General features: G+C 50.0%; 2 protein-coding genes across 5 annotated transcripts in view; one reads left to right on the top strand and one right to left on the bottom strand.

Moving 5' to 3' along the window:
- The first annotated feature begins 4,934 nt into the window (after positions 1-4,934).
- Positions 4,935-6,807, top strand: LOC144169679 (uncharacterized). The gene is made up of 3 exons (XM_077698966.1): positions 4,935-5,086; positions 6,114-6,139; positions 6,533-6,807. Exons 1-3 carry the CDS (start codon positions 5,047-5,049, stop codon positions 6,758-6,760), a joined length of 294 nt encoding a protein of 97 aa, XP_077555092.1. The 5' UTR covers positions 4,935-5,046; the 3' UTR covers positions 6,761-6,807.
- Positions 6,808-11,534: 4,727 nt separating this feature from the next.
- The window catches only part of LOC144169681 (monocarboxylate transporter 12-like), a 40,136-nt gene continuing 24,417 nt past the window's right edge, over positions 11,535-27,253 (bottom strand). For all 4 annotated transcript variants that reach the window (XM_077698968.1, XM_077698969.1, XM_077698970.1 and 1 more), the window contains 4 exons: positions 19,577-19,871; positions 13,804-14,056; positions 13,306-13,455; positions 11,535-12,323 (listed from right to left, as the gene is read on the bottom strand). In XM_077698968.1, coding sequence (XP_077555094.1) covers positions 12,295-12,323; positions 13,306-13,455; positions 13,804-14,056; positions 19,577-19,871 — 727 coding nt within the window. In that variant the 3' untranslated portion in view covers positions 11,535-12,294. The remainder of the gene's footprint in view (positions 12,324-13,305; positions 13,456-13,803; positions 14,057-19,576; positions 19,872-27,253) is intronic.

Genomic DNA, 27,253 nt, shown 5'->3' on the forward strand with positions numbered 1-27,253 from the left:
TATCTTCTTGCTTTCCGGCAAACATCCGAAGCAGATCAAGGGCATCCATCACTTGACCCGCTGCCGGCACCAGGGGCACTTGATCAAAGAGCTCTGGTCGGCACGGGAGCTTCTATATCTCTGACGTCTCCGTCAGCGTCTTCAACCGCCACTTTCCCCACGGATGTTCCCCTACTTACTTCCCACTTCCCCTACAAGCCGCAAGATATCTCCATCATCCAAAACTTCCGTGGTGACTACGTTTGCATCGGCGCTCACGTAATCGGAGGAGCTTATACCGACGGACACTTCATTCACTGAAGGAAGGTGCTACCAGGCATTTTCATGGTGGTTACAACTCCCGTTTTGCGCCGCACAGTTTCGTAACTCCCCGTCACTCGCCCAAATATGCAGCGCACGCGAAATTTGAATGCAAGACGGTGCCAACAAGCCCCAAAACGAGCCTTATGTTAGCCCTATGAAGCATACTTATTCTCTTTCGCATCTGACCGCATTAAAAATGCCAACAGGGTACATGACGCGTGTTCCAGGATTCTCCGGGCGAGCGAAATTGCAACGTGAATTTTCGTAGGTGGGCGTACAAAAGTATGACATTGTGTAACAAATTCTGACAAGAGCGTACAAGCACTGTGTGGAAGCGCCGCGCGTCGCCGTTCAGTCGCATCTTCGGGTGACCTGCCACCGCCTCATATGTAGAACAGGGTTGTTATCCTGCCTCGTTTCTCTTTCCATGATGATGATGAATGACTATTGTGATTACGGGAATGATGACGCTGATGATGACGACGACTATGTGTTCTGACGTACCTGCTGAAAAATTGAAGTGCTCATCTGATTTGGAAACCACGTACGGTTTCTTCATTGGCGTATTCATGGGAGGTTGTGGCCATTACTACACCACGGTGGCCAGCCCTGCTCTGGTAGGGGGTGCGTTACTGGAAATGGTCGCCGGGATCGGGCCGCACCTCAAGCTTCATTCTGCAATTCCCTCAACACGCGGATCTTTTTTTTTTTTTTTTGTAATCCTGTGGGAATTGTGCATCACCTGTATTTGAACCACGGTCCTTCTGCACAAGAGGCGGATGCACTACCTTTGCGCCACCGGCACCACCCATGAGAGAGTCTTAACCCCTGCAGTGGGCGTAGATAGGATGGTGATGATGATGAGGAGGAGGAAGAGGAAGACGAGGAGGAGGAGGAGGAGGAGGAGGAGGAGGAGGAATAGAAGGAGGAGGAAGAGGAAGAGGAAGAGGAGGAGGAGGAGGAGGAGGAGGAGGAGGAGGAGGAGGAGGAGGAGGACAGTTTCTTCCGGCTGCTGGTTCCAATGAGATCATGTTTAAGCGAATGTCTTGTATTCCTGGCTCCATGTGTCCCTCGATTATAAATTTATACAGCCCGATATGACCTAAAAATTTAGTTGAAGGGTTGAAACAAACCAACTGTCAGTGTTAAAAGGGAGAAATAAAGAGAGAAACAAGTCAGAAAAAACGCAACAGCGGGTTATAAAAGGGACACCTAAATAAGGTGTAAACCTTGCTTACTTTGGGTACGCCATCTTCCGAGCTTCTTCTTTTTGACAAATTCGCGTGAATTTTTTAACGAGAAAAGCGAGTTACAAAGTTGTCATTACTCTGCACGACCCTCCACGCCATTTTTCTGGCGTGAGCTGCGACGACGATAAGTCCGCCGCAGAAAATTTAGTCAATTGCAACCTGAACTTTTTCTTAAGCTTTTCGCCGCTGCAGCTATACACCTCCGCAGTGGGGAAGGGTCAGGATTAATTTAGATCAGGATTAATTCAAATATTGTTTCAACTTGATAACCTGCTTTCGAGTGAAACTTTTTGTCCTTCCACCCTGTAACGGCCCACTTCTGGGCTAACAGTATTAATAAATGAATGAATGAAATGAATGAATGAGATCATCTCGGAATCCTTAACGTGCTCCAAAATCTCTGATTAAAGGCGTTTTCGGTTCCGCCATCCCTTTTATTTCGTTCCGCGAGAAAACCGGGCGCCTCGGCGTGTGGATGGAGAGCGCCTCGTTGGGCTCAGCAACACGGCGCAATCTCCACTAAGCACCGGCGGCCGTGTGCTAAGCCTATACGCCTCGAGATTCGCGATCGCTGCGCCGCCTGCCGCCGCTTCTCCGCGGCGTTTGCGGGATTAGCGCTGCGCGACTGATAGGCGGTCATGCAGTGTTTTGGTTCTCTTTCGCTTCTCTTTGCCTTTCCGCGCACTAAACAACTTGTTAAGGTGACGTCTGTAAGCTAACTGCACGTTTAGGACGCTTAAAAAAAACAGCTGCGTCTTGGTAGAGCGCTCGAACGCCAGTAAGAGCTACCCGGGGAGGCGGTTCTGCGCGCTTCTTGGCCGCTCTTGCGGGCGTCGACGACGGCAGCAGCATATCACCGCTGTCACCTTCGAACACGTCAGCACAAGCGAATTCTATTTATTGTCACCTCGTTTAGACTTGATATTGGCACTGTAAGAGCTAGGTTGGTTCGTTTTGCAGCGCAGACAACACATGCGGCTTTGCTTCGAATATGTACGTCGTAGAAAAATATGTTTCGGGGATGTGATAACCCAATAGCGTACAAAAACTCGTGCCTTTTATGGGAATATAAACCACGCGAAAATGTTAAGTACACTCAAAGGCTATGCATTGTCAGATATGTGCCCACTCATGCCTTATGCATGAACCAAGATATATGTTAATGAAACCACGGGAAAATGAATGGTCTGCAAGTCAGGAATAAATAGAATAGTCGTACGGGAATAAAAAAAAAACCGAGACCAGCTTCTGAAATGCTAAAGACGTTTGTTTGAGCGAGGTAGTATTCACCAGACCAACTAGATGCGAAATGCACTGATATTTCGGTAGACATGGGGCGGGGGGGGGGGGGGGGGGGGAGGAGGAGGACGCTCAACTGTCGTTGTTTACAAATGCGGAGCGAAATCAACGAATGAACGTTTTATTAATCACACACACAAGCTGCGTGTTCACTTTTCGTTTGTTTTTTGCCTTCAACGAACGGCTGATCATTCGGCGGACGCATTTTTTTGAAGAATACAGGGTAAGCAGTTCACAAGAAATACGAGGTGTCGTTGAAGGAGTTGATTGATTGATTGCAGGGTTTAACGCGCCGACGCAACGGAGACAATGAGGCACGTGGTAGTGGAGGGCTCCGGATTAATTTTGACCACCTGGAGATCCTTAAGGTGCGCCGAAATCTCGTACACACGGGCTCGTTGGAAGAGTGTCGTATCTGATAAGGTATCTGATTTCGGTTTATGCTAGATTCTACAGTCTCCCTGTGTCATACGACGATGTTTCGAAGAAGGGTTTGGTCGCGGACGCGGATTACTCTATAAGCCCATCTTCGCGCTTCTCGTGGAGGATAAATGTAAGAGATGAATCTTATAGCGAGCGCTCACCTCGGGACAAGACGACCCAGCATTAAATTTGTCGCCGTGTGCTGACTCCGGAGTGTACTTTTGCATTATCCATCGTACTTCTTTGGTACAATGTTTGCGAAATTTATGCCGCATTGGCTTGTTCAGGGTACTGACCAATATCTGATATGTGATACTGTGATATTGGCAGGCGTAACTTGCGTGCTGTCAGGTATGAGTGCACCGCTGGATTTTATAGTGCACAAAGTCGATTTACATCATAGTGTGTATGGCCGCAACATGACCATCGGAGGAAACACTGCTTACGGAGACACTGCCACTAAATTTCAGGGCAGCGGAATTGCAATCAGCTGCATGCAAATGCTGGCTTTGGGACGCCGGCCTGTGACACACGCCCGGCGCTCGATATAGATCTTTCTAAGGTCGCGTCATAAACGTTTATACTCTCGTGAACACACCAGGCTTGCAAACAGAGTGCCTGCTCCACGTTATTCGGTATTTCGAACGCGGACAAATGGTAAATCGCTGTCTTGAACGAGCCCCAAAAGCAACGGCGACAGGGGGGAGCGGGCCAGGGACTCCCGCGCCTGCTTTCGAAACGGGCCGCTAGGGGGATTTCAGTGGCGCCCCTACAGGCCGCGCTCGAGGCGTATACAGCCAGTGCGTGAGCAAAGAAAAGGTAGATTTCCTGAACTTAGATTTCAAAAATTTGTATTTGCACAAATGCACATAACAAGTAAACTAATTCTCTCGTATGCAAAACTCTTGCTCGCTGACTTTTTTCTTCTCTCTGACCTTGGAGGACCGGCAATCTCCATTGACTTGGCAACACAGTAATGCCAACAGAGCAAGTATCCGTAGAAAACCCCTCGTTTATCACGTCTGCTCTGATAACCCACCATGGAAATCCCAGCAGCCTTGTGAACTACCTCTTGCCAAGACCCCGTTGTTTTCTAGATACGTTGCTTATCTGTTACTACTGCTTGGTGAAGCGACCCTGCAGAAACGTATCTATAATTGCTTTGAGCCATACCCGCCAAGTGTTAACGTATGCAATCCAGCGAAAATTTGTTTTCGAATTGAATCGTTTCCGCATATCACGCGCTTCCGTCACTCTAAGCCGAAGATTTTTTGTTGCCATATCCAAACTGCTTTTGCTATTTCGGGTCAGCTATTACTCATTTTAGTTTTTATTCATAATTTGTGAAGCTTGAAGGGGATACGCAACCTTGTACGCACGGGTTCGCTGCACGAGTCAAGTATAGAAGAACGCTGACTGTCGCCGACACCCATGGCCCACGCACATGCATTGACCCCAGTATCAAGTGACCTATGCATGGAGATATCTGGGAGGAAAGTTCGACGCGTGTCAGCACACAAACACGGGTGACATTGTCTAAACGACCTGCTTACCTTGTGGGAAAACCGGCAAGCACACGTGAGTGTGTTCACCTGACGGACTCAATGGGGAATACCAAACTACAATGCACATGCCAACTTACCTGGTTATCTTACGTGAGACACTACATATATAGCTGGGGCTTCTACACTGAGCACATAGTCGGTGCAGCCGAAGTAGCAAGCTCAATCCAACTCTGACCTATTGGTTTGAAAAGCTCCCACTTGCAAAGATGGCCCGTGAAGTCTTCCGCATTGTCGTCGTACTTGCAGGTGAGTTGTCCGGCATTGCCAGCCTCAAAACGATTTGTTACAATTTGTGCGGTTCTGAGCTCCGAAATTAAAAATTGTTTTTAAAAAATGTTAATTTTCCAGCGGTAAGCTCTCATATACAACACTAATTTAGCATGAGATCTGCGTGAAAATTGATTGATTGATTGATTGATTGATTGATTGATTGATTGATTGATTGATTGATTGATTGATTGATTGATTGATTGATTGATTGATTGATTGATTGTAGGGTTTAACGCGCCGACGCAACATAGGCGATGAGGCGCGCCGTAGTGGAGGGCTCCGGATTAATTTTGACCACCTGGGGATCTTTATCGTGCGCCGAAATCTCGTACACACGGGCGTTTTTGCTTTTCGCCTCCATCAGAAAAGCGGCCGCCGCGGCCGGGAATCTAGCCCGCGACCTCGTGCTCAGCAGCGCAACGCCTTAGCCACTGAGCCACCGCAGCGGGTATCTGCGTGAAAATATTCGCTGATTTTATGCAATTAGTCACCGAACGTTCCTGTCTGCAAATTTACCCCCGATGGCTCGAAAACTACGTGTAACCGGGTAGAATAATCACTCAAACGAGAAATAGAACACCAAAATGGTTGTATATTGTTATAACTGTGCAACAGAACTTTAATGGACGATCAAAACCTTTTGCGGAATTGATCGTGATAGTAATTTCACGGCATGACAGGCGGAAAATGTTGGAAATCCATAAACCCTCTTCCGTTGTAGCGCTGTTTAACAGATGTCAAACAAATTGTGTGCAACTCCATTTATAATTTGGTTTTGTGAACAGAATCTGGCGTGTTTGTTATTAGTACCGATAGACAAAATGTACTCCTTAGGTTTGCATATGCCAAGCTTGTGATATTAACTCGGAATCACAGCCACAGGTTGTCTGAAGCTATCTATCGAATTTCAGCGCCTGGAGGATAAAACTGATCGTAGCTTCAGTAGCGCACAAGTGATTTTTTTTATTCGTGTTTCTTAAATTTTGCACTTTTCTTTCACCAGCCTTCTCCTTGGTGGTTGCTCAATGGGTAAGTGCAGTCTACGGTTTTCTTGAACATTCGAAATGTCTCGCACTACTGGTGTTTTGTTCCGCCATTTTGAGATTTGTAGGAAAAACAAAAACATTTGCATAATCGAGTCGCGTATACTGACAGCTTCACCCGTGAAAGGCAAAGTTAATGCAAAAGAAAGAAAAAAGACTAAAGAATGAATCAGAGATCTGACAGTCGGAACTTCTTCCGCCAATGCAAAAAAAAAAAAAAATGTCTATATTTTTAAGTCTTGCCATACTATCCCTTACCAGTAATTGCCGTCTAAGCTTTTAGTCTCTCAGCAATAAAGCGACTAAAGCACCACCTCTAGAACATCCGGTGCCGCAATTAATTCTCTATTCGTTTCTCTTTCTCCACCGCCGGGATCAGCAAATAAGGCCCATCATTTCGGCGGCCGGCAACAGTCACCGAAACTTCGGCGCCAGCGCTGGGGTTCGCGCTGAGGGCGTGATCCACAAGTTCCCCAACAGCGGCGCCAAGGTCATCGTCGGTGGCGAAGTGCACAAGAGCTTCGGCCGCGTCGACGGACACGGCTGGAACGCCAAGCCGCAGGGTCAAGTCGGCGTCCGCGTCGAGGTGCCCATCGGCAGGAAGTAGACGTGCGCAAGATGCATTAAAAACCCGTCCTCCCGCCCACGGCGTTACCCACGTTTCATCTCATTCAGTGATGCCATTGGGAGTTATTCTATACTTCCAGCAACCCATCGTAAGCTGCGAAATGGTGGAGGTGGTTTCTCAACGACTTCTTTTCGCGCCATTGCTACTAACTCGCCAGGTCAACCATTACTGCATATATACTGCGAAGGCATCCTTTTCAAACATTAGGTTAGGGAGGCAACTCATGCCAAACACGAAATGCTATTCCTGCTGACCTTTAACCTAAACGTCAAAGGGGTCCTGAAAGGCATTTTGAGTACACTGGATTAGGTTAGGTGATCAACGCCATCTGCGCCAAGTATAACCTTTTTACGTGCAGCGGGAAAGTCACATTTTCGCTTCAAAGTTTATAGACTTTTTCCCACCCTTTCCTGCGAGTTTTTGGGCGCCGCCATTTAAACGCATGTACGTTTAAATGGCGGCGTCACGAAGCAGAGATCCTGTGTTTATTGGACGGCTTTTTTCGCACTTCCGGTGAAGAGAAGCGTCGTCGCTAGATCTGCTCGGTGTCGGCATGCAGGTGCGGCGGCACCTTTGGTTAATTAGCGCTTCTTGCAGCATGCTTACACTCTATATTTACCTTTTTCTCTATTACTACATTCCTAGTTCTCAAAACACGCGTGCACACTGCTTGAGTGCGCCGCTGGTTTGTTCTGTGCCTTTCCAGGAAGGCCGTCCTTCGCGATTCAAAGAGTGGTCCAAACCAACGAGTTTCGTGCACGGGTTCTCTGCCGCTTCCAAATGTCTTTTGGCGCGGCTCCGGCAGGAATTAACACAACACCGCAAAACAAGGCCCAGCACCGGCGGGGTGGTATGTGAAACGGCACTGTTCGGATAAACAGTGCGCGCGCTTCGTGAAAGAATGAGACACGTACGATCATCCCCGTGCGGCTAATAAAGAATTCCTAACCGGTGCATTCGTCGTCATGGGTTCACCGCCACTTCACACAGTCATGGGTTCACAGTCATTTTGACGTGACGTCAATAGCAGCCACCGCAACGGTCGGCGACGGCACGTCGGCTAGTAGGCGCCAGCGGCAATTTCCAATCCCCTTTACACACACTCCACCACAGCTTGCGCGGACGCGGCGTAGCCTGGCGTAGCTATGCTGGGACAGATGGTAGCCAGCGCACACTCTGGCTGGCGCATGCGCAGAAGGTTTCTCGACCAGTAGGCGAGCGAGGACGGTCTGGCGACGTGCGCGCAGGATGCGAGGCCGGCGTTTCTAACGCGCTGCGCGCGTAATACAGGCGTGTCCGAACTATCTCGGTGCCCGAGCCCCCGAAGTGAGCCGGCGGTTGTATGGCCGCATTCGCCAAAGTAGCGTAATCCTGCCGCGCGAGTGCGCGTGTCTACACTACATCTCAGTATAAAAGCGCCTTAAACACGCCTAAACTCTGCAGCAGCGTTACCAACATCAAAGGAACGCTCCGCCAACAGGCGTGATGCGGTCGCCTCGGGGGCCTCCGCGATTCAGAATGTCATTCCGTAATGATAGCCTTGTTTTGTCAGCAAAAAATCAGCACGAATGAGGGCACTATGAAGAACTGTTTTTTTTTTTTTTTCAAAAAGGTACGCATGGGAAATTAAAAAAAAAGATTCTGGTTGAAAAGGCGATTCGGCAAAAAATAAATGCCAACCTGGTAAGAAAAGATTTAGCTTTTGGAAGAATGTATACAATTGCTTTTATTTTTTAGTTTACATTGCTGCAAAAAGCAATGTTTTTAATGTTTTTTTAACGTGTCAGGTAAATTATGCGCGCAATAGTTCCTCCCGTCCGGTATTTTCGCGCATTCGCGCATGTGCAGTGAGCCACCAATGCCACTTGCACCGCGCGTCCTTTTTACTTTCATCGACGCTCTGAGCGCGTCGTGGGGCTTTTCTTCCTTGATGGATCTCCACGTGGTGACATCGGCACGCGATTCTTTCTTGCCTGGTGAGTACGGTGGAGCTTCAACCATTACACCGAGGACCCTAAGCAAGAAGAATAAGAGCGGCAATGTGTTCAACAGCACTGGACGGAAATTGATCTTCCACTGCTACGAGTTCTGGCGGGCCAGGGAGCCGAAATACCCCATGGAATAAACTCCCGCTTTTCTCGCCGATATGTTCGGAAATGGCTCGTGGACCGTGTTTATGGTCAGGAAGGAGGCACAAGCCACTGGTCGAGTGCTTGCAACGCCGTCGCAAGAACGACCGCGGAAATTCCGAGAAAAAGCGACGCAGTGCCCTGTACCACTGGCCCTACGCTATAATAAGACGCTTTCCGGAAACTTATAAGACAGCGAATGAGACTCGAAATAAGACTGCGATAGCACTGTGGATAAGCCTGCTCCGAGCAGTCCAATTCACGGACTTATGATGACACGCCCTGTAGGGTTATTTGCATTCGTGTGGGAGACAAAGAACCCGAAGCCCATTCGGGACTAATTCCTCACGAGACGAAACGTGCGTCTGGGTTGCACCAAAGTGACATCGCAAACCGGTGTCATACCGTTACGCAAGCGTCATGAGTAGCAATTAGGAGTCCGCACACGACAGGCGGGCCGCTTAGCAGACGATTTCGAAACACGCCACCGGTTCCCGACTTATGCCCCGGGCACCCGCCGCCTGCGCGGGGCCTCTTTCGCGCAGAGAAAGCATGGGGAGAGCGTACACTGCGTGCCGCCAGAAACGGCGCAGAGAGGCCGTGTCGCGCGAGTTGGCCAGTTACCGGGTTATTGTAAATGATTCGTAACAGTGTTCACATGAGCCGCCGATGGGCCAAATTTATAAAGCTGTGACGATAATGCTTCAAAACAAGCGCTTGCTCTCAGCCCGAAACGCCAAAGGGACAGCCATAGAGTTAATACCACTAAATGCCGCATTCTCAGCTCTCTATAGACTATAGGTACCCGCTGTCCCTGTAGTCTTCATTAAGACCGCTCTGTAGCCTAGCCTGTGGGCTTTCGGGAAAGCGCACTAGTCTAAGACTTTTTCGCAGACTTGCTGAAGTCCGTGAATAAGACTAGACTGTCAATAATACTGCACATAAGCACGTTTGTTCGAGCGAGCGGGCCCTGGTGTTTTCCCTCCTGCGAGCTTTACAAACAAACAGGCTTCAGACCTATGCTTAAGCGGTTAAATAACGTAATGGAACGGAAGTAAGGGTCGCTGATGGGACAAATACTAGGAGTGCATGCGAAGTCGGATATGCAAGCCACTTGACGCTCCTCTCCGGACATATTGACCCTGTGGTAGGATTTCAGCGAAAGAGGAGTGAATGTTAGGCTGATGGTCGATCAAGATGCAAAAAGCCTTTCGTTACAGGAAATGCCGGAATCGGCGTACGTTAACGCAGGGTGTCAAAACTTCACCAAGAGTTCGGTTAGTCACGAACTCTTGAAAACCGGCCTTGATGTTCGCAATGGACGAACATTCTGTAAGGCTTAGAGCATGGCATCAACCCGAACTCGCCCACGTTCTCCCCGCGTTCACTGGAATCCGGTAGCTTCATCTTAAAACCAGAATCACTCCAGTTACGGTGTAATGATGAGGGTTGTAAGAGTTGGTGCATAACGCATTTATTAGTATGAGCGTACGACATCGAAATTCCCCCGCATTTCCCCGAGGGGGAGAATGTGAAAGTGCGAATGCACGGTTGTCGGCCCGCTTGCGGCGCTTGCGCTCGGCCCCCGCAGCCCACCGCCTCGCCGCCTTCTCTTCCATCTCTTCCATCGGGTTTGTAGTATCACGTGTACACCACGCAGTTATCAAGCCGCTATAACGCCGCTGAGTCGCCAACGCACGCCGCTGACGACGTAGTTTGAATGCGTTAAAGATATAAGGCGCGTCAACACTGATATCACCGTCGCGTCCGTGGCTTGATCGGTAGAGCGTCGCGCTGCGGCCGCAAAGTCCGCGGATCGAAACCTGGCGCCGGATGCTGTTTCTTTATAGAGGAGCACTGCGGACGCCGCCGACGCCGGCGGTGGATGGTTTGGGGTCGCTTATAAAGTGTATTCACACTTAAAAAACTGACCGCGTATCTGCTCCTTTCGTTGCAAATGACGACAAAAGGCTATAGTCGACTGGCGCCCCTGGCAAGTAAATGTCAGGGGCGCCAGTCCCGCTCACCTATCATGCTGTTCTTCTCCCATCTCGTTCCTCCCAAGATAACACGCTGGAGGTTTGCTAAAGTCAATTTACATTTACCGCGTTCCGCTGCTCCAAGTCGGGTGCCTCGATGCCAGAGCTGCCGTATGGCGGAGACGAGCGTGAATCGAGGCACCCTACTACAACGTTTATAGAACCACGTAGCGCTACTCCACGAGCGCTCCAAGCGGAGCGTGAAGCCTATCATAGTGGAACCTTTCGTTGCTGTTGCCGTTTGATTTTTTTTAATTGCCGTCAGGTAGCGCGGGCAACAGCAGGCGACAATTTTCTGCAGTTGATGTATTTTATTTGCTATCGCAAAAACCAAGCATCCTTGAATTTTTGATGAAGAAACACTGCAAATATCACTCATGTATCGATTTTCTGCCTTATATTTGCGTAATGTCTTATTCTTGTTCAACAATATCGACAAGTAAGAACACTGCACCGTTTATATTTGGCAGTGGGTATATAAGTTTCTGTTTCTGTTTCACTTGGCCGGGTGGCTGAATCGAGTCACAGACAGACAGACATACAGACAGACCAAAATTTCTGCGTTTAAGCAGGCTGTTTTAAAGACTATCGTCTTTAAAACAGCCTGCAGGCCAGGAACCAAACTCCCAGTCTTTTATAGGACTCTGCAGACCGATGGCTTATCTTCCCTGGTTTCTCGCCTTAGCACGTCACCGCGCCGATCACTTCTAGCGGGATATAGTAGCAAATGCGGAATTAAATGCATGTGCGTCGCGTATTAGCCCAAGAATGGCAATTAGCGTGATCCAAGTTCAATTGTGCGATATAGAAACCTATAGCCACTCCATTAGCTGGCCATATCAATAAAGGCTAGGTTTCAGTCGCGTTATTATTATCAGGACGAACCCAATTGCGAGCATGTCGGTGGGCGGAAGGAGAACACAATAGACGCAGGTATCTAATCCCAGAGAACCGATAACAGGATTCGCCAGAAGGAAATCAGTCAAGCTAACACGCTACAAGAGCTGTTGAAGCACGTTTGATATGGCCCGTCTTCTGATGGTATTTGATAGGCACGGCGCAACGTACGGCTGCGCATTTCTCAGAAATACCACAGCGTTCCACATTCTGATGATGGCGTTTGACGAGGGTGGGGAAAGCTTGCGTTATCAAAATTTCTGAGCGGAAGGCCGTGATTTCTAAGAAATATATCAGGGTTCAACACATATACGCAACGTTTATTTTAAAATAAGTTAAAAGCATTTTATACACACGCTTAGCATATAAAAATGTCATATGCAGTTATAAAAATGTTCTTGAACACAGCCGCTGCAAATGTCTCTCCTGATGTATCTTCCCTCGTTTATCAGTGTTGTGTTTCCTCCTGGTTAGTTCCTGTAAAAAAAGAAAAGTGCAACTCAGCTTGATCCTGCTCTCCATAGTAACGTATATAACCCTTCCTTACTCTCTTCTCTTTCAAATTCTTTAAAAGTTTGCGAGGTAATTGGAGGGTTCCTTGGTGAAAAATAAAAAAAAATGAAGTCAATTCTCTTGTAATACTTCTGCGTGGCTCCTTGTAATGACGAATAGATTGTGGTGGTCGGCTACGTCCGATGTTAACACGTAAAGTCATCAGTGACCACAGTTCATAAACGCAAGAACAGTACTCATTGGTTGCATGTACCTTTTCCTATATTTCAGCATGCCTGCCAAGGCGTACTTGTCGGTCTCTATTCGTCGCTCATTCACACCCGGAACCAAATCGTCTGCCCAATTACACGGTCGAAACTTGGCGCCATTGAGGACGCGCATGAAGATCACTGAGGCATTCCCAGCGGATGTCATGCCAGCTTGTAGAGTCTGGATCAATATGAAGGTGATCGCTCGGGTGACAAAGAAACAAGCATCAGCGCCATGTTACGGGTTGTATCAGGTTTCTATCATGCAAGAAACAAAGAGGGGGAGGAGGCACTGCTACCTTTATCTTCAAAGTTCTGAAAACGGCCGCTGTGTAGGTCGAAAGGGCCGCTGTAAGATGCTCCCGTGATCACCTTCAAATTCATCCCGACTGTACCTTATCTGCCATGGGCCAATACAAGCTATCGCCGCTATACACATAATCTTATCACAAAAAGCAGCTCCTTATGTGTCTTACCCTCTTCTGTTTCGGAGATTAAAACAGCTGCAGCTTGTGCTACTTCCGAAATCATGTTGAGACTGTTCCGAGATGCTTAATACGGCAGCGTGCTCTTTCACTGCAATATCGGCTAGTGCTTAGTATTTGAACGATCAACGCCGCCTATAAGGACGGCATGAACAGCTGACATCTCCCCCTTAATAGCGCCAACGCGCGGCGCCGCGCTGTAGTAGGTCTCACCTGCGAATCCGTTAACGTGCTTCCATTCTCTTGGTCTCCGACACCTCTGACAGAAGAAACTGATCGTCCACGTGACTGTGAACACGCCGTTGGTGACAGCGAAGGCTATGTACAAGGGGTCATACGATCCGATCACGTCACGCGCGAAGCCTGCAAGTGTAAAATAAAAATTGTCTTCAGGACAGTATAAATAGCCGCACTCATACCTGTATAATAAAGTATACACCTACCAATGACCATTAAAAATATACATACTTTTTTATGCGCAAGCGTAAGCGGCCCAGCTGTCGCATCGGCGCGACCGTATTTTCCCGTTCATAACTCATTTGAGGAAAGGTTAACGCGCATAGGTAGGGTGATTGAACTGGCACGTATTTAGAAAGTGTGGTTCCCACGGGCTCATATTGCAAATGGTGATAAACGTCGGCCTGACTTTTTTAGCTCCAACATCTAACTGCACAAAAGCTTGGCGAAATTACAGACCTTACGCAGGCTTACCAATGAGGGAGGGCCTTGCGAGGCAGAAGACTCCAGCGAAGAAGTTCGTGACGCCCAGACTTAGCGGCAGCGCCCTCTCGTCGAACAACTCGGCCACCATTATTGTGGAGGCGAAGATGCGGCTGCCCGCCGACAGGCCCGAGACGAAGCAGCTGGCCACAAGAAACCAGTAGTTCTTGACCAGCCCCAGGATAGCCAGCGCGGCCGCCTGACTGGCGAAGGTGCACAGCATCAGGGAGTCGCCGCTCAAGATCTGCATCATGGTATATAAACGCGGAGCATGGATATTGTTATCAGCAGAAATGCTCAAGATGAACAATTCTCCGTATTTCCGCAATATCTCAGAGTAAATGTGGGATACTTTTCTGTCAATCCACCGCAGAATTCCCTTAGCGGTAAAACATCATGGCTGTTTGTCCGGCAGTCTATAAAAAGTACACAGCCTGCTTATGTCCTAGAGGTAACACAAACGAAACGTTAAAAGAAAGGCCACATAGTCAACATGCAGGAGACACAAAGTAAGCAGAAAGGAAAAATTCATTTTCATAAGGGTGAACCAATCTGCAGCGTTTTTCACACGTGTCAGTACGGGGAAACTTAGCGTTTCTAGGCGAGTTGGTAATGCATTGCGCAGCTTGTAAAACAAAATTTAAACAAGAGGTGGATGGATGTGATCAGGAAAATCGGTTTTTATAACAGTGTTGCTGGTTGCCCGCGCGTTCCCAGCCGCACAGCCCGCTATGGCACAAGAAGTATCATCCTGGGGCCCGCTTCTATAAAACTCCCACCTCCCCTCGCGGGAACCCCTGTGCAGATGCGACGCATGGGGGTTCACGTTGCAGCGTTGGACAGCGGAGGAACGGCGCTGGAACGATGGAGCGGAGCGGCGCAGGCACCGCGTTTTATAGCGCGCATAACGGTGAGGGGACGCGCCGGCGCCAGTGCGTCTGCCGCGGCTATGACGCAACACAATCCAACACAATCCACTTTAATCCAATCCAAATCCAATCCAAGCCAAGCCAAGCCAAGCCAATCCAATCCAATCCAATGTCCCTCGCGAGAGAGTGTTCGCTATCGGAGAGGAGAGGTGTGAGCGGCGGAGAGCGAAGCTGGCGCGGCGAGGAGAATGGGGGAGGAGTGGACGCCGACAACAACGGCGCCGACGCCTGATGCATGGACAAGGCGGGTGAATGAGATGCGTGGCATCTAAAACGAGAGGCCGTCGTTTTGAAACGACGCAGTAGCGCTATGCAAATGCACGTTTTTTCGGGTTGGGGCGCCGCTTTGAGGGCCGGAGGAAGAGTAAAAACCCCTCAGGGGGGCACTCTCCAAAAGGGGCAAAGCGACGCGCAGTACTCCGTGTCGGTTTTACAGTGCTGCCTGTCGCCTTGCGCCCTTGTTACACTGCTCCCTCACCCTTTTCTGCTCTGTCTCCGGCCCTCAAAGCGACGCACAACCCCAGAACACATGCATTTGCATAGCGCTACCTCGTCGTTTCAAAACGGTACGTGGTCCTTTTCTTTTAGAGAATTGGGCCAAGCCTTTTTGCCGCATCATCCATCGCGAAACATTTCCCGCCATTTCATCCTTTTTCCGCAGGCGACGAACTTCTTATAGTGCGCTGTCGTGTGCAAGCTGTCCTGGAAAACCTCGTCTGCTAGTTCCGCTGGGATTGAGAAACTGGCCGACTGTTCGGTCATGGTCTCCTGACGGTGCAAATCCTCCGAACAGGCGAAAACCTTCAGCGGTATACTTTGTCAACCAGTTCTCGATAGGAAAAAGGGTTCGGCACACAGCCATGTAGCCATAATTAAACATACACAGCTTGGTACTCTTAAAAAGTGAAAACCAGTGGTAAAGTCGTTGCACACAGGAGACAAGAAACACGGAAAGCCACTGGTTTTCCTATCCTACGTACATCGTCCTTTCCACTAGTTTTCACTTTCCAAAAATCATCAACCAAGTTACCTGGCCGCCTGCCTTAGTCAACTGTATACCCTGTGGTGGAACGATCCATGGTCTAGCCCTCTCGTCTCGTACTTACTCATGCCACCTTCGCCGGACGCCATTAAACCATAACACCGTACATGCGTGTGTGTGTGAAAGGGGGGAGGGGGGGGGAGGCGGGGTGATTGTGTAAATTATTTGTCATACCCATGAAGAGGAATTAACTCTGCATTAGTTTCACTCGTAAATGCGATATACGGACGCCAAACTAATGCTTCTGTGACGAATGTGTGGCGCCCCCCATCCCTGATATTCGTTGGCCGCTAAGTTCAGTGGCCCCACCAGGCTCGGTGGGCAACCTTGTGTGTGGCCGGGCAATAAACACCTCCGGGCACGGCTGCTCGGGGGTCAGTCACCGTCACCACCAGCACGCTGCATGTCGTCTCTCGGCTGGAGGGTACCCCTACCCTCCCAGGTTCACGAACGCGGGGCTAGATCGTGACACTGGCGACGAGGATGGGATACGTCGCCACTGACGCCACTCGTCGCCACTGACACTGGCGACGAGGATGGGATACGTCGCCACTGAAGCCACTCGTCGCCACTGACACTGGCGACGAGGGAAGAAGCCCGCGGAGCGGCCGAAGCCACCGTGAACGCCGCCACTGAGAACGCCGAGACACCGCCCCCTCAAGCCAGCCGCCATTACGCCATGCCGCTGTACGGGAGGCTCGAGCCGTTCGAGGGTGAAGGGTCCGCCTGGCCGGTCTACGAGGAGCAAGTCGGCGTGTTTTTCCGGGCGAACGACACACCCGAGGCAAAACAGCGCGACATCTTCCTGGCCAGCTGCGGGACCCGCGTCTTCGCTCTCCTGCTCGACCTGCTCAAGCCGGCCACGCCGCACGAGAAGTCGCTGGGTGAGCTGCTCGCGACGCTACGCTCGCACTACAGCCCGGCTCCGTCGACGTTAATGGAGCGTTTTCGCTTCAATAACCGGAGCCGCCGAGACGGAGAGACGCTCGGGCAGTTCGTCGCAGCGCTGCGAGGGTTGGCGAGCGGCTGCGCCTTCGGGGAGCAGCTCGACTCGCTGCTCCGGGACCGTTTCGTCTGCGGCATCAACGACCCCGCCATGCAGACGCGACTCCTGGAGCTTCCCGACCCCTCGTTGGACGACGCCGTGAAGGCAGCGCTGGCGATGGAGGCTGCGGCCAAGGACGCGGGCGAGATAGCACGTGCGGCCGGCTCACCGTCGGCGGAGGCGGCGGTGAACAAGATGGCGGCACGGCATGGCAGGTGCAGTCGCTGCGGTGGTGACCACCCCCCTTCACAGTGCCAGTTCGCGGAAGCGGAGTGCTTCGCGTGCGGACGAACTGGGCACATTGCTCGGGCGTGCCGAGGGGGGACGACGGCGGACGGACGGAAGCAGCAGCCGGCGCCGAGCACAGGTTCCGCGCCAGCCCACGGCCGAGGGAGTCGGCGCAAGGGTAGGCGGCGAGGGCGTGCGGCAGCAGCTTCGGGTGCAGCGGCTAGGCTTCACGCCGTGGCCGAAGACCCGCAGATTTTCGACATGTGGCACGCGGCCACAGTGCAGCCGCCGGTGCCACCATACTGGCTGACTGTCGAAGTCTGCGGGCGCCCCATCTCCATGGAGCTGGACACAGGGGCCAGTGTGTCGGTCATGGCCGGGAAAGCCTTCAAGCGCACCTTCCCTGGCGTGGCCGTCGAGGCGTCGGGCGTCATGCTGCGCAGCTACTCCGGACAGCTCGCCCAAGTCGAGGGTAAAGCCCAGGTCAGCGTCCGCCTTGGCGACAGGGAGGCCACCCTTCCCCTGTACCTGACCAAGGGGCCGTCACCGACGCTGCTGGGCCGGAACTGGATCCTGGCGTTGGGCGTGAGGCTGCCGGAGTACCAGGAAGCAGTGCATGCAGTGGCAGACGTCCCCGGCCTCCTGACCAAGTTCGAGGCCCTGTTCCAGCCCGAGGTGGGGACATTCACCGGCACGGCGGCAAGCATTCAGGTGCCAGAGGGAGCACTGCCCCGTCCAGCCCGACTGCATGGACGGTGTCATCGAGCAGCTGCTGCACCGGCGAGAGGCCGGCACCAACGGCGGCGGGGTGCTGGGCACCAACGGCCGCCTGCTGCACCTGGTGGTGCTGAGTGCCAGGGCCAGCGCCCAGCAGGTGGCGCATGCTATGCGGCAGGTGCTCCCGCAGGGCTTCCGGCTCGCCGACAAGGCCCAGTACGCACTGGTCGTCAGGATCATCGACGGCGACGTGGGCCTGCCGCACAACTTGTTCCGCACGGAGCCCCACGGCTGCCTGTGCGTGTACACCAGCCAGCCGGAGCTGAAGTATATCCGCGAGAGCCTCGAGAAGACCCTGCTGGCCAACCTGGAGCAGGAGGACCGGCTGCCCTTCCACGGCCTGCCCCTGGTCATGGTGTTTGCGGGCCAGGGGGACTGCCTGCGCGAGGATGGCATCAACCGGGCCAAGAGCCTGCAGTGCCCCTTCGTGGACGACGGCGGCGGCCTGGACCCCGTGCGGCTGGAGCAGGCGCTGTGTGCGCTGGTGGAGAGCATCGAGCGGCTGCACATCTACCAGACGCCGCCCGCGGTCGCGGGGCCCCGGCCGGACCTGCGGCTGATGCTGTGCATGGTGTGCGGGGACCCGTACGCGCCCGAGCAGGTGCTGGCGCAGCCGGGCTGCCAGGCCGCGGGCCCGCTGCACTGCCTCAGCCTGGACTCCTTCAAGGGGAGCCAGCTTCACCGACCGCTGCCAGCACAGCACCAGGGGCTGGTGCTACTCGCGCCACTGCGGCACCACGCGCAAGTCCTTCGACACCGGGAAGGCTGACAGCTGGTGCGAGTGTGACACCGGCAGCACCTAATGCTGCCACAACGGCCTCGACACCTGTGCTCCGGCGGAGTGAGAGGCTGCGGAGACCTCCGGACCGGTACTCGCCGGGGGGACAGGTGTTGTTTTGTGTTTGTGTAGGACAAACAAACTTGGGGGTGAGGGGTGTGACAAATGTGTGGCGCCCCCCATCCCTGATATTCGTTGGCCGCTAAGTTCAGTGGCCCCACCAGGCTCGGTGGGCAACCTTGTGTGTGGCCGGGCAATAAACACCTCCGGGCACGGCTGCTCGGGGGTCAGTCACCGTCACCACCAGCACGCTGCATGTCGTCTCTCGGCTGGAGGGTACCCCTACCCTCCCAGGTTCACGAACGCGGGACTAAATCGTGACAGCTTCACGTACGGAGGTCACGAAATTCTCCACCGTAGCTCAGTCCTGAATAGTCGAAGCCATGCACCCCCCCCCTTCCAGGAATACATACAGCCGAGATGTCACTTGGACGTGTTAAACCCCGAACTTGCATCCCTCACAATATGACTGCTCATTTCTAAGAGGGGACTTAGAAGGAGACCCGTTTAGCCCCGCCCACCTCTAGCAAGCACGCGAGGCTCGCTACCCCAGCTACGGAGAAATATGGGGAAGCTGCGGCGTAAAGGTCGCCAGTGGGCCTTAGAAGCAATCCTCGCTGAAAGAAAGAACCGAAAGCGAAAAAAGAGGCACAAACACGATGTAGCGTTAAAGAGGTGTCGCCAGGTACTGCCGTATAGCCTCCACCTCCAAGGCACGTAAGCAGGCTCAAGATACCTGACTGGAATGGAAAACGTTTTTTTTTATTATTATTATTATCGCATTGCGTGCTACCGTAGGTGGTCCTGAGGAACTTTTTTGTCTGTGTGCGTGTGTGAAAGGAGTGATTAGGAAAAGCTAAGCCTGCAGGCTGTTTTAGCCAGCAGAGGGGCAGGAACGTGCTCACCTTGTAGTCAAGCACGAGGCCGGTCACTATCCTCGCCACCAGGTCCCCGACAGCGCTGGCGGTGACCAGGGCCACGGCCTGGTAGCCAACGAGGCCGTTGTCGGTACCGAAGTCCACGGCCGTCAGCAGGAACGACGACAGCACGAACACGGAGACCGCCCGCGATGCGGCCACGTGCACGAAAGGCACGGACGCCAGCAGGCGCAGGTTGCGCACAAATTTCTTCCCCGCCGATTCGGGCTGCTGCGGCAGCAGCGGCTCCGCCTCGTGCGGTCGCTGGGCACGAGCTGTGAGCCTGCAGTGCGATAGGTGACGCTTTGGAGCGACAGAGGCGAGACAGAGGTGCATGCACGCAAATAATGTGAGATACCCCAGCGCATTTTAACAGCAGGGCTGCCTAAAGGAGCCATGAAGAAAAAATACCAGTTTGTTTTATTCGAAAGATTTCGTGTTTTATAGTGTCTTCAGCGCTTGTCCGGATACAAACGATGTTTTATTCACTGAGAAATTACTCAAATTACGTTAAAATTTTGATTTCCCCGCTAAATCGTGTGTTTTCGTGGTCTGCAACGACATCACAAGAGCCGACCGCTCTGCAGCCGATTGGAAAGCCTTGGTTACCGTTAGTGAACCTAGATGGCGCCACCATACCGCGGCAAGCCGTTTTCTGCCCTTGGATTGTTTTTGACCGTATTTAAACCTGGCTTGTTTTTGTTCAGGGAGAAAATAATCGTTTCGTGAAACGTAGTGCTCTCTCGACCAATATGGTCACTCAAGAGACCGTTGCTTGCGTCAATCGGCCAGTGTCGTCTGATATTACCCCAAAGCCCCGCAGTCCTGTGCAGCTAAACCAAGCATAGTTCGCGCAGTACCAACAGCAGTACGCATCGGTACTTCTATGTTTACGCCTGCTCTCGTAACTTCCACTGTCGGTACCACCATTCTTACTGGTTTAAAAAGAATGTGGCCTAATTTAAGTGCAAATAGCTGTTTCGGCAAGCTTATGAGCTCTGCCTAATTTGCGCTTGCTTTCGCCGGCCTCCGCCAATCGCAGAGCTGGCTGGTATGACATCATAGGTTCTGTTGCGGGAATTGAGCTAGTGGGTCGCATGGCCTTTCCCTTTTTTCCTAATTATGTAGCTTACTTGAGCGAAATTTACGTTAAAAGTGGGTATGATTCCAACGAGGCAATCTCGATTGAACCAAACTTGTGTTTTATCTTCATGTCTCCTGTAAGCTTTTTTAGGTTTGCTGTATAGCGTGACCAGAAAAAAAATACCAAGAAAAACACCGAGCACACGCGAGCGTGCGACTCGTGAGGAGCGCCCGGCATCGGCCAGCTGGACCTTGGAGAACAGTCTGCTCAGCGTTCGGGGTGTAATCTTTCGAGTGCTGTTCTCCTCGCCGGTTAACGTGCGTTCGCGCCTGACATGGGGAGCCCAGACGCCACGATTGCGATGCTGGTTGCAGCGGGTTCTAGCGCGTGCTAACGCGGTCTACCTTTGGGAGAGATGTGATCCAGGACCAGAGGTCGGCAAACTCACTCATGAGTCCACTCACTCAGACTCATTTGGACTCAAACCCACGCGTGAGTTTGAGTTTGAGTGAGCGCGAGGCTAGTGTGGCATGGTGAGTTTGAGCTTGAGTGAGTTTGAGCCGAGTGATCACGACTGAGTTTGAGTCCGATTGAGTTTGAGTCCATTTTGAGTTCTGAGTACATTTTGAGTTTGAGTCAATTTTGAGTTCTCAGTACATTTTGAGTTTGAGTCCATTTTGAGTTCTGAGTACATTTTGAGTTTGAGTCCATTTTGAGTTCTGAGTACACTTTGAGTTTGAGTCCATTTTGAGTTCTGAGTACATTTTGAGTTTGAGTTCATTTTGAGTTTGAGTTCATTTTGAGTTTGAGTTCATTTTGAGTTCTGAGTACAATTTGAGTTTGAGCTCATTTTGAGTTCTGAGTACATTTTGAGTTTGAGTCCATTTTGAGTTTGAGTCCATTTTGAGTTCTGAGTACATTTTGAGTTTGAGCACATTTTGAGTTTGATTACATATTGAGTTTTGAGTACATTTTGAGTTCTGAGTAAATAGGAGTTTTAAGTCCATTTGGAGTTTGAGTACATATGAGTAGCCTAGCAGGCAGCTATGGTTGGCTGTTAAGTTTCATGCGTCACTGTGGGCTCGGAATTCAAGTTACCTGCGGGTATGGCACCAATCGCGATCTGCATGATCGGTTGGGAGGGAGGTGGTGTCTGATTTTTTTTAGTTTCTTGTTGAATTTTTATGGCCATAAGCACTTGCTGTATACCTAATTTTCGCGGCTGGGCGCGTGAGTGATAATTGACTGGTGAGATCATAAAAAAGGGTTGTCTTAACTTTTCCTCCTGACGGATCCACTAAGAGCGTGGGAAAGGGTGGTGGGAAAGCACACGGCGGCGCTGGCGTGCTGGTTGTTCGCCTGCTACTGTTAACGGCTTGATATACTAGGGGTCACAAAGGAAGAGGTGAGAGCCGGGGGGAAATGGGGGCGGGGGCTGTCCTTTCTACTGTTTCAAATGAATTAGCTGAATTGACTGGGCAGCGCCCCTTAAGACAGAATAATGACCACATTAGATTGGGTGAAAAGTGAAACTGATGAGGCTAAGGCGTGTAAGGTATCAAATGAAAGGTCCGGATTAACGGAATCACGCGGGGTAAATAAAAAAAATGCTTCCTGATTGTAGTCATCAGGCAGTCATAATGAGTCATAGATTGGGTTAAAATTCAAAATGATGCTGCGAGGGCATGTGGGGAATCAAATTCAAGGTCTCGATGTGGGGAATCATTCGGGACGAACATGAGATATGGATATATCATGACGTAGTCATGGTAAATCAAAGATTCGGTTAAAATTCAGGTTCATGACGCTAGGGCGTATCAAATTAAAGGTTTCGATGAGGGTAATCACGTGCTTCCTGATTATTATCATGACATAGTCAAAATGGGTCATAAATTAGGTTAAAATTCACAATGATGCCACTGGGTGTCCGGGGTATCAAATTGAAGGTTCTGATAAGGAAAATCACGTGGGACAAAAATGTGGTAGGGCTATATCATGAGATAGTCATGGTTAGTCATTGATTGGTTTAACGTTCAAATTGATTCCGCTAGGATGTGATGGGTATCAAATCAATGGTCTTGATGAGCCGAATCACGTGGGAGAAATACAAAAATGCTTCCTGGTTATAACCATTAGATTGTCATGGCGAGTCTTATATTGGGGTAAAATTCGAAGTGACCCCGCTAGGGAGTGTAGGGTATCAAATTTACGGTCTTGAAGAGGGGAATCACGTGGTACAAATAAAAAAAAGGCTTCGTAGTTCGAATCATGAGATGGTCATTATGAGTCATAGATGGGGTTAAATTCAAGGTGAGGCCGCTGAAGCATGTGGGGCGTCAAATTGAAGGTTCCAGTTAGGGGAATCATGTCGGACACCTAAATAATGCGTCCTGGTTACAGTCATGAGTCATGGTTAGTTTGACTGGTATGAATTCCATATGACCCTGCTAGGGTGTGTGGGGTCTCAAATTAAAGGTCTCGTCGAGGGGGTCACGTGGGACAAATATGAAAACGCTTTCTGGTTATAATTATGAGGATATCGCAAAAGGTATACAGCAAAAGGTACACACTCTCACTCACACTCACACTCTCACTCACACTCTCACTCACTCACACACTCACTCTCACTCACACTCTCACTCTCACTCTCACTCGCGCTCTCACTCGCACTCACACTCTCACACTCTCACTCACACTCTCACTCTCACTCACTCCCACTCACACTCTCACTCCCACTCACACTCTCACTCCCACTCTCACTCACTCACACTCTCACTCACACTCACACTCTCAATCTCACACTCTCAAACTCTCACTCTCACTCTCTGACTGTCTCAATCTCTGCGAGGCCATGTGAGTTCTGAATTCATTTTGAGTTCTCAGCCCATTTTGAGTTCTGACTTCATTTTGAGTTTTGAGTACATTTTGAGTTTTGAGTCCATTTTGAGTTTGAGTACATTTTGAGTTTTGAGTACATTTTGAGTTTTGAGTACATTTTGAGTTTTGAGTACATTTTGAGGTTTGAGTACATTTTGAGTATTGAGTTCACTTTTAGTTTGAGTACATTTTGAGTTATGAGTCCATTTTGAGTTTTGAGTTCGTTTTGAGTTTGAGTACATTTTGAGTTTTGAGTCCATTTTGAGTTTTGAGTTCATTTTGAGTTTGAGTACATTTTGAGTTTTGAGTCCAAATTGAGTTTGAGTACATTTTGAGTTTGAGTACATTTTGAGTTTTGATTACATTTTGAGTTTGAGTACATTTTGAGTTCTGAGTACATTTTGAGTTTTGAGTCCGAGTGAGTTCTGAGTTTTGAGCTCAATGTGAGTTTGAGTTTCAGTGAGCGCAGATGTGCTGCTCAGCATTGAGTCTGAGTTTGAGTGAGTGGTTATTCGAAAAAAAAAATTGTGAGTGAGTTTGAGTGAGCCGCGCCAACTTTGCCGAGGTATGTCCAGGACTGAAGTGACGGAGAACTTTCAGCGGCAAGTTCAGAAATCCATGTGAGGTGCAACAGCTGGGCCTCCGACGAAGTGAGAGGGGCCGCCAGCTCTTCTGTTTCTCCAGCCTTTCACCACTATTCCGAGCTGCGCCATCTGTTTTTTTAACACTGGAAGGGCTCAAGTATGGCCGTATACAGGGTGTTTTTGTGCATGCCGCTGTTTTCCCACTTATAAGTGTTCGCATCTGGCTCGGTCGTTCGTGACTCTTTCTGAATGCCGGTTTGCGTGGTCGCGTTTCCCGCCTCAACACCATGCATCCTTCCGCAGGAGTTGCCATCTGCGGCTCTCTCGGGCTATTATACCGCTCACCCGCTTGTCGGCTGAAAGAACAACTGAGGTGTTTGAGAACGCCATTTTTGCGTTTCACAGCCCATGCGGCTTCCTAAAATTATTTCAGAAAGACTTTTTAAAATAAGCTTAATTGAGGCTGGCGTTTCATGCATTTTTCCTGTGCATGAGCAAAAGCGCCTTGCGGGAAAGCCAACTTTATCGCAAATGCTCAGTTACATGGCAGGGTTAGAAAAGAAACTGGAAGAAAGTCAAGTAGGGTTCGGCCTAACCCATATGCTGCTTGGCGAAGTGGTACAACAGCGTGTCCCGGAATGTTATACGCAGACTACATTGGTCTTTTAGTTGATAACCCGACCGATATGCAACGGCTAATAAATATTATCGGCCAGGAAGCCAGCGACCTCGGGTTCAATTTTAGCGCAGAAAAATCGGAAATAATGGTTTTCAATGACGCTACCACTGACCCAGTGTCTATCCAGCGAGGCGAATTACGTAGAGTCAAGGAATATAAATATTTGGGAGTGTGGATAAACGAAGGGGATAACTACTTAAGAACTCACGAGGAGCAATCGAAAGGTAAGGGAAAGCGAAACGCAGCTATAATGAAGCATAGAGCCCTGTGGGGGTCTAACGAATATGAAGTAGTGAGAGGAATGTGGAACGGAGTAATGGTTCCGGGTCTCACATTTGCGAATGCTGTACTCTGCTTAAAATCAGACGTTCTATAAGGCCTTGAAGTGAACCAGAGAACGGTAGGCTGTTTGGCCTTAGGCGCGCATGGAAAAGCAACTACGAAGCGGTACAGGGGGATATGGGCTGGGCGTCGTTTGAAGTTCGAGAAGCAGAGAGTAAAATATGTTTTGAGATGAAGTTGAGAGCAATCGATCAACAAAGGTGGGCAGCTAAGGTTTTTAGGTACCTATACTTGAAAAGCGTGGACACGCAGTGGTTAAGAAAGACTAGAAGGCTAACGATGAAATACGGAAAGAGCAGTGGAGAATCCCAAACAGCCAAGGTAACCAAAAAAGAGGCAAGGCAGATTGAAACGAGTAAATGGAGGGAAAATATGGAAGCTAAAACGTCGTTAGAGATGTACAGGGCTGAGAAATTGAACATCAGAAAGGAAAATTTCTACGATAATTCTAAGGGCTGTGCTTTGCTTTTTGAGGCTAGAGCAGGTTGCTTGCGAACTGAGAGCTATGTGGGGAAGTATGCAAAAAATTATGGGGTATGCGTTGTCTGCGGCAAAGAAACAAACTATGCGGCACATAGTGTTAGAATGCGCGGGTATCCATCCAAATCTACATGAAGGAAATGTTCGGCTTCCAGAAGCCCTAGGATTTAAGGGTAGCACAGACGAAGTTAACTTCAAGGCTGTCGAGGAGGCAAAAAGAAGATTAGAATGCTGGTGGATGAAAAGCAGAGAGGGGAATATTGCATAGGACAGTTACCACCTGTAACAGAAAAAAAAAAGTATTTTTGCCTAATAAGCTTTTTGTGCCAGCCCTAAGCTGCGCTAGTATTAAACCAAGAGTATAAAACATAGGTATATTAGTCCTTTCTGGTAAGATGACATGTCATCACCCCGCTACAAAGGGGAAACCAATAGCAAGCATCATCATCATCATCATCATCTCTGCAGGAAACGGCGGGAACTCTTATATTATAAAAATTTCCCCCTCCCCCCCCCCCCCCAAGAAAAAATTATATGACGATTGGCCGCTAAGATGAGTAATATCATTGCGCAGGGTTTTATTTGCTTGCAATAATTAGTTACTTGGCAGTGCAGTTGTAAACGTTACAAAATTTTCCCCTGCTGTCAATACATGGCTATGTACGGAGAGTATGGTTACGAAAAATGGCTGCAACGCTGCTTTTGTGGTAACTGAAAACAAAGAATATCACAATTAGTCGCGAAGAGGAATCTATCATTGTGCCGAGCTCCATTTATTGTGGTAAAGAACGCAAAATAAATAAGTCCGTGCCTTTGGTCAAAATTCTGTCACCTCCGTGTTGTATGCTTGTCAGCTTCGTTGATCACCCACCTTTGGAGAGTCAATGGCTCATGACTTTAAAGCGAAGCTTTTTTTGCCTCACTTGAGCTGTACGTCTATCAGAACGCGTTGCAGAAAAGCCAACTTTACACAATGGGTTTCCGTAGAGGGCACATAATGGGGATGAAAATGATATGATGAAACGCGAGGCGCCTGAAGGAAAAAATGGCCGCGTATCTGCTCCTTTCGTTGCAAATGTTGACGAAAGACGATAGTCGACTGGCGTCCCTGCCAGGTAAACGCCTTTCTTTTCTTTCCCGCTCTCCTCTCATGCTGTTTTTCGCCCGTCTCGTTCCTCCCAAGATAACACGCTGGAGGTTTGCTCAAGTCAATTTAAATTTACCGCGGTCTACTGCTCCAGGCGGGGTGCCTCGATGCCAGCGCTGCCGTACGGTGGAGACGCGCGTGAGCACCCTACTACAATGTTTATAGAACAACGTTGCCATGCTCCACGTGCATTCCAAGCGGAACGTGGACCTATTTAGTGGAACCTTTCGCTACTGTTGCCATTTGATTTCTTAAAATTCCGCAAGGAGCTATATTGGCGTAGCAACACCAGACGACGATTTTCTGCAGTTGATGTAGTATTTCATTTGATATCGCGAAAACCGAGCATCCATAAACTTTTTAATAAAGGAACGCTGCAAATATCAGTAATGTATTGATTTTCTGCCTCACATTTCCATAATGCTTTGTTCTTGTTCAAGAATGTTGACAAGTATGAAGATTTCCACCGGAC

Source organism: Haemaphysalis longicornis, unplaced genomic scaffold (genome assembly GCF_048455015.1).
Source record: "Haemaphysalis longicornis isolate Haplotype H1 unplaced genomic scaffold, Haemaphysalis longicornis Haplotype H1 scaffold_2, whole genome shotgun sequence".
In the NCBI taxonomy this organism is placed as follows: domain Eukaryota; kingdom Metazoa; phylum Arthropoda; class Arachnida; order Ixodida; family Ixodidae; genus Haemaphysalis; species Haemaphysalis longicornis.

Excerpts from the sequence above, each read along its gene's own strand:
- LOC144169679 (XM_077698966.1), top strand. The coding sequence starts at position 5,047 with ATGGCCCGTGAAGTCTTCCGCATTGTCGTCGTACTTGCAG. Across the intron at positions 5,087-6,113 it reads CATTGTCGTCGTACTTGCAG|CCTTCTCCTTGGTGGTTGCT; the intron begins GTGAGTTGTCCG and ends TTCTTTCACCAG. Across the intron at positions 6,140-6,532 it reads CCTTGGTGGTTGCTCAATGG|CAAATAAGGCCCATCATTTC; the intron begins GTAAGTGCAGTC and ends CGCCGGGATCAG.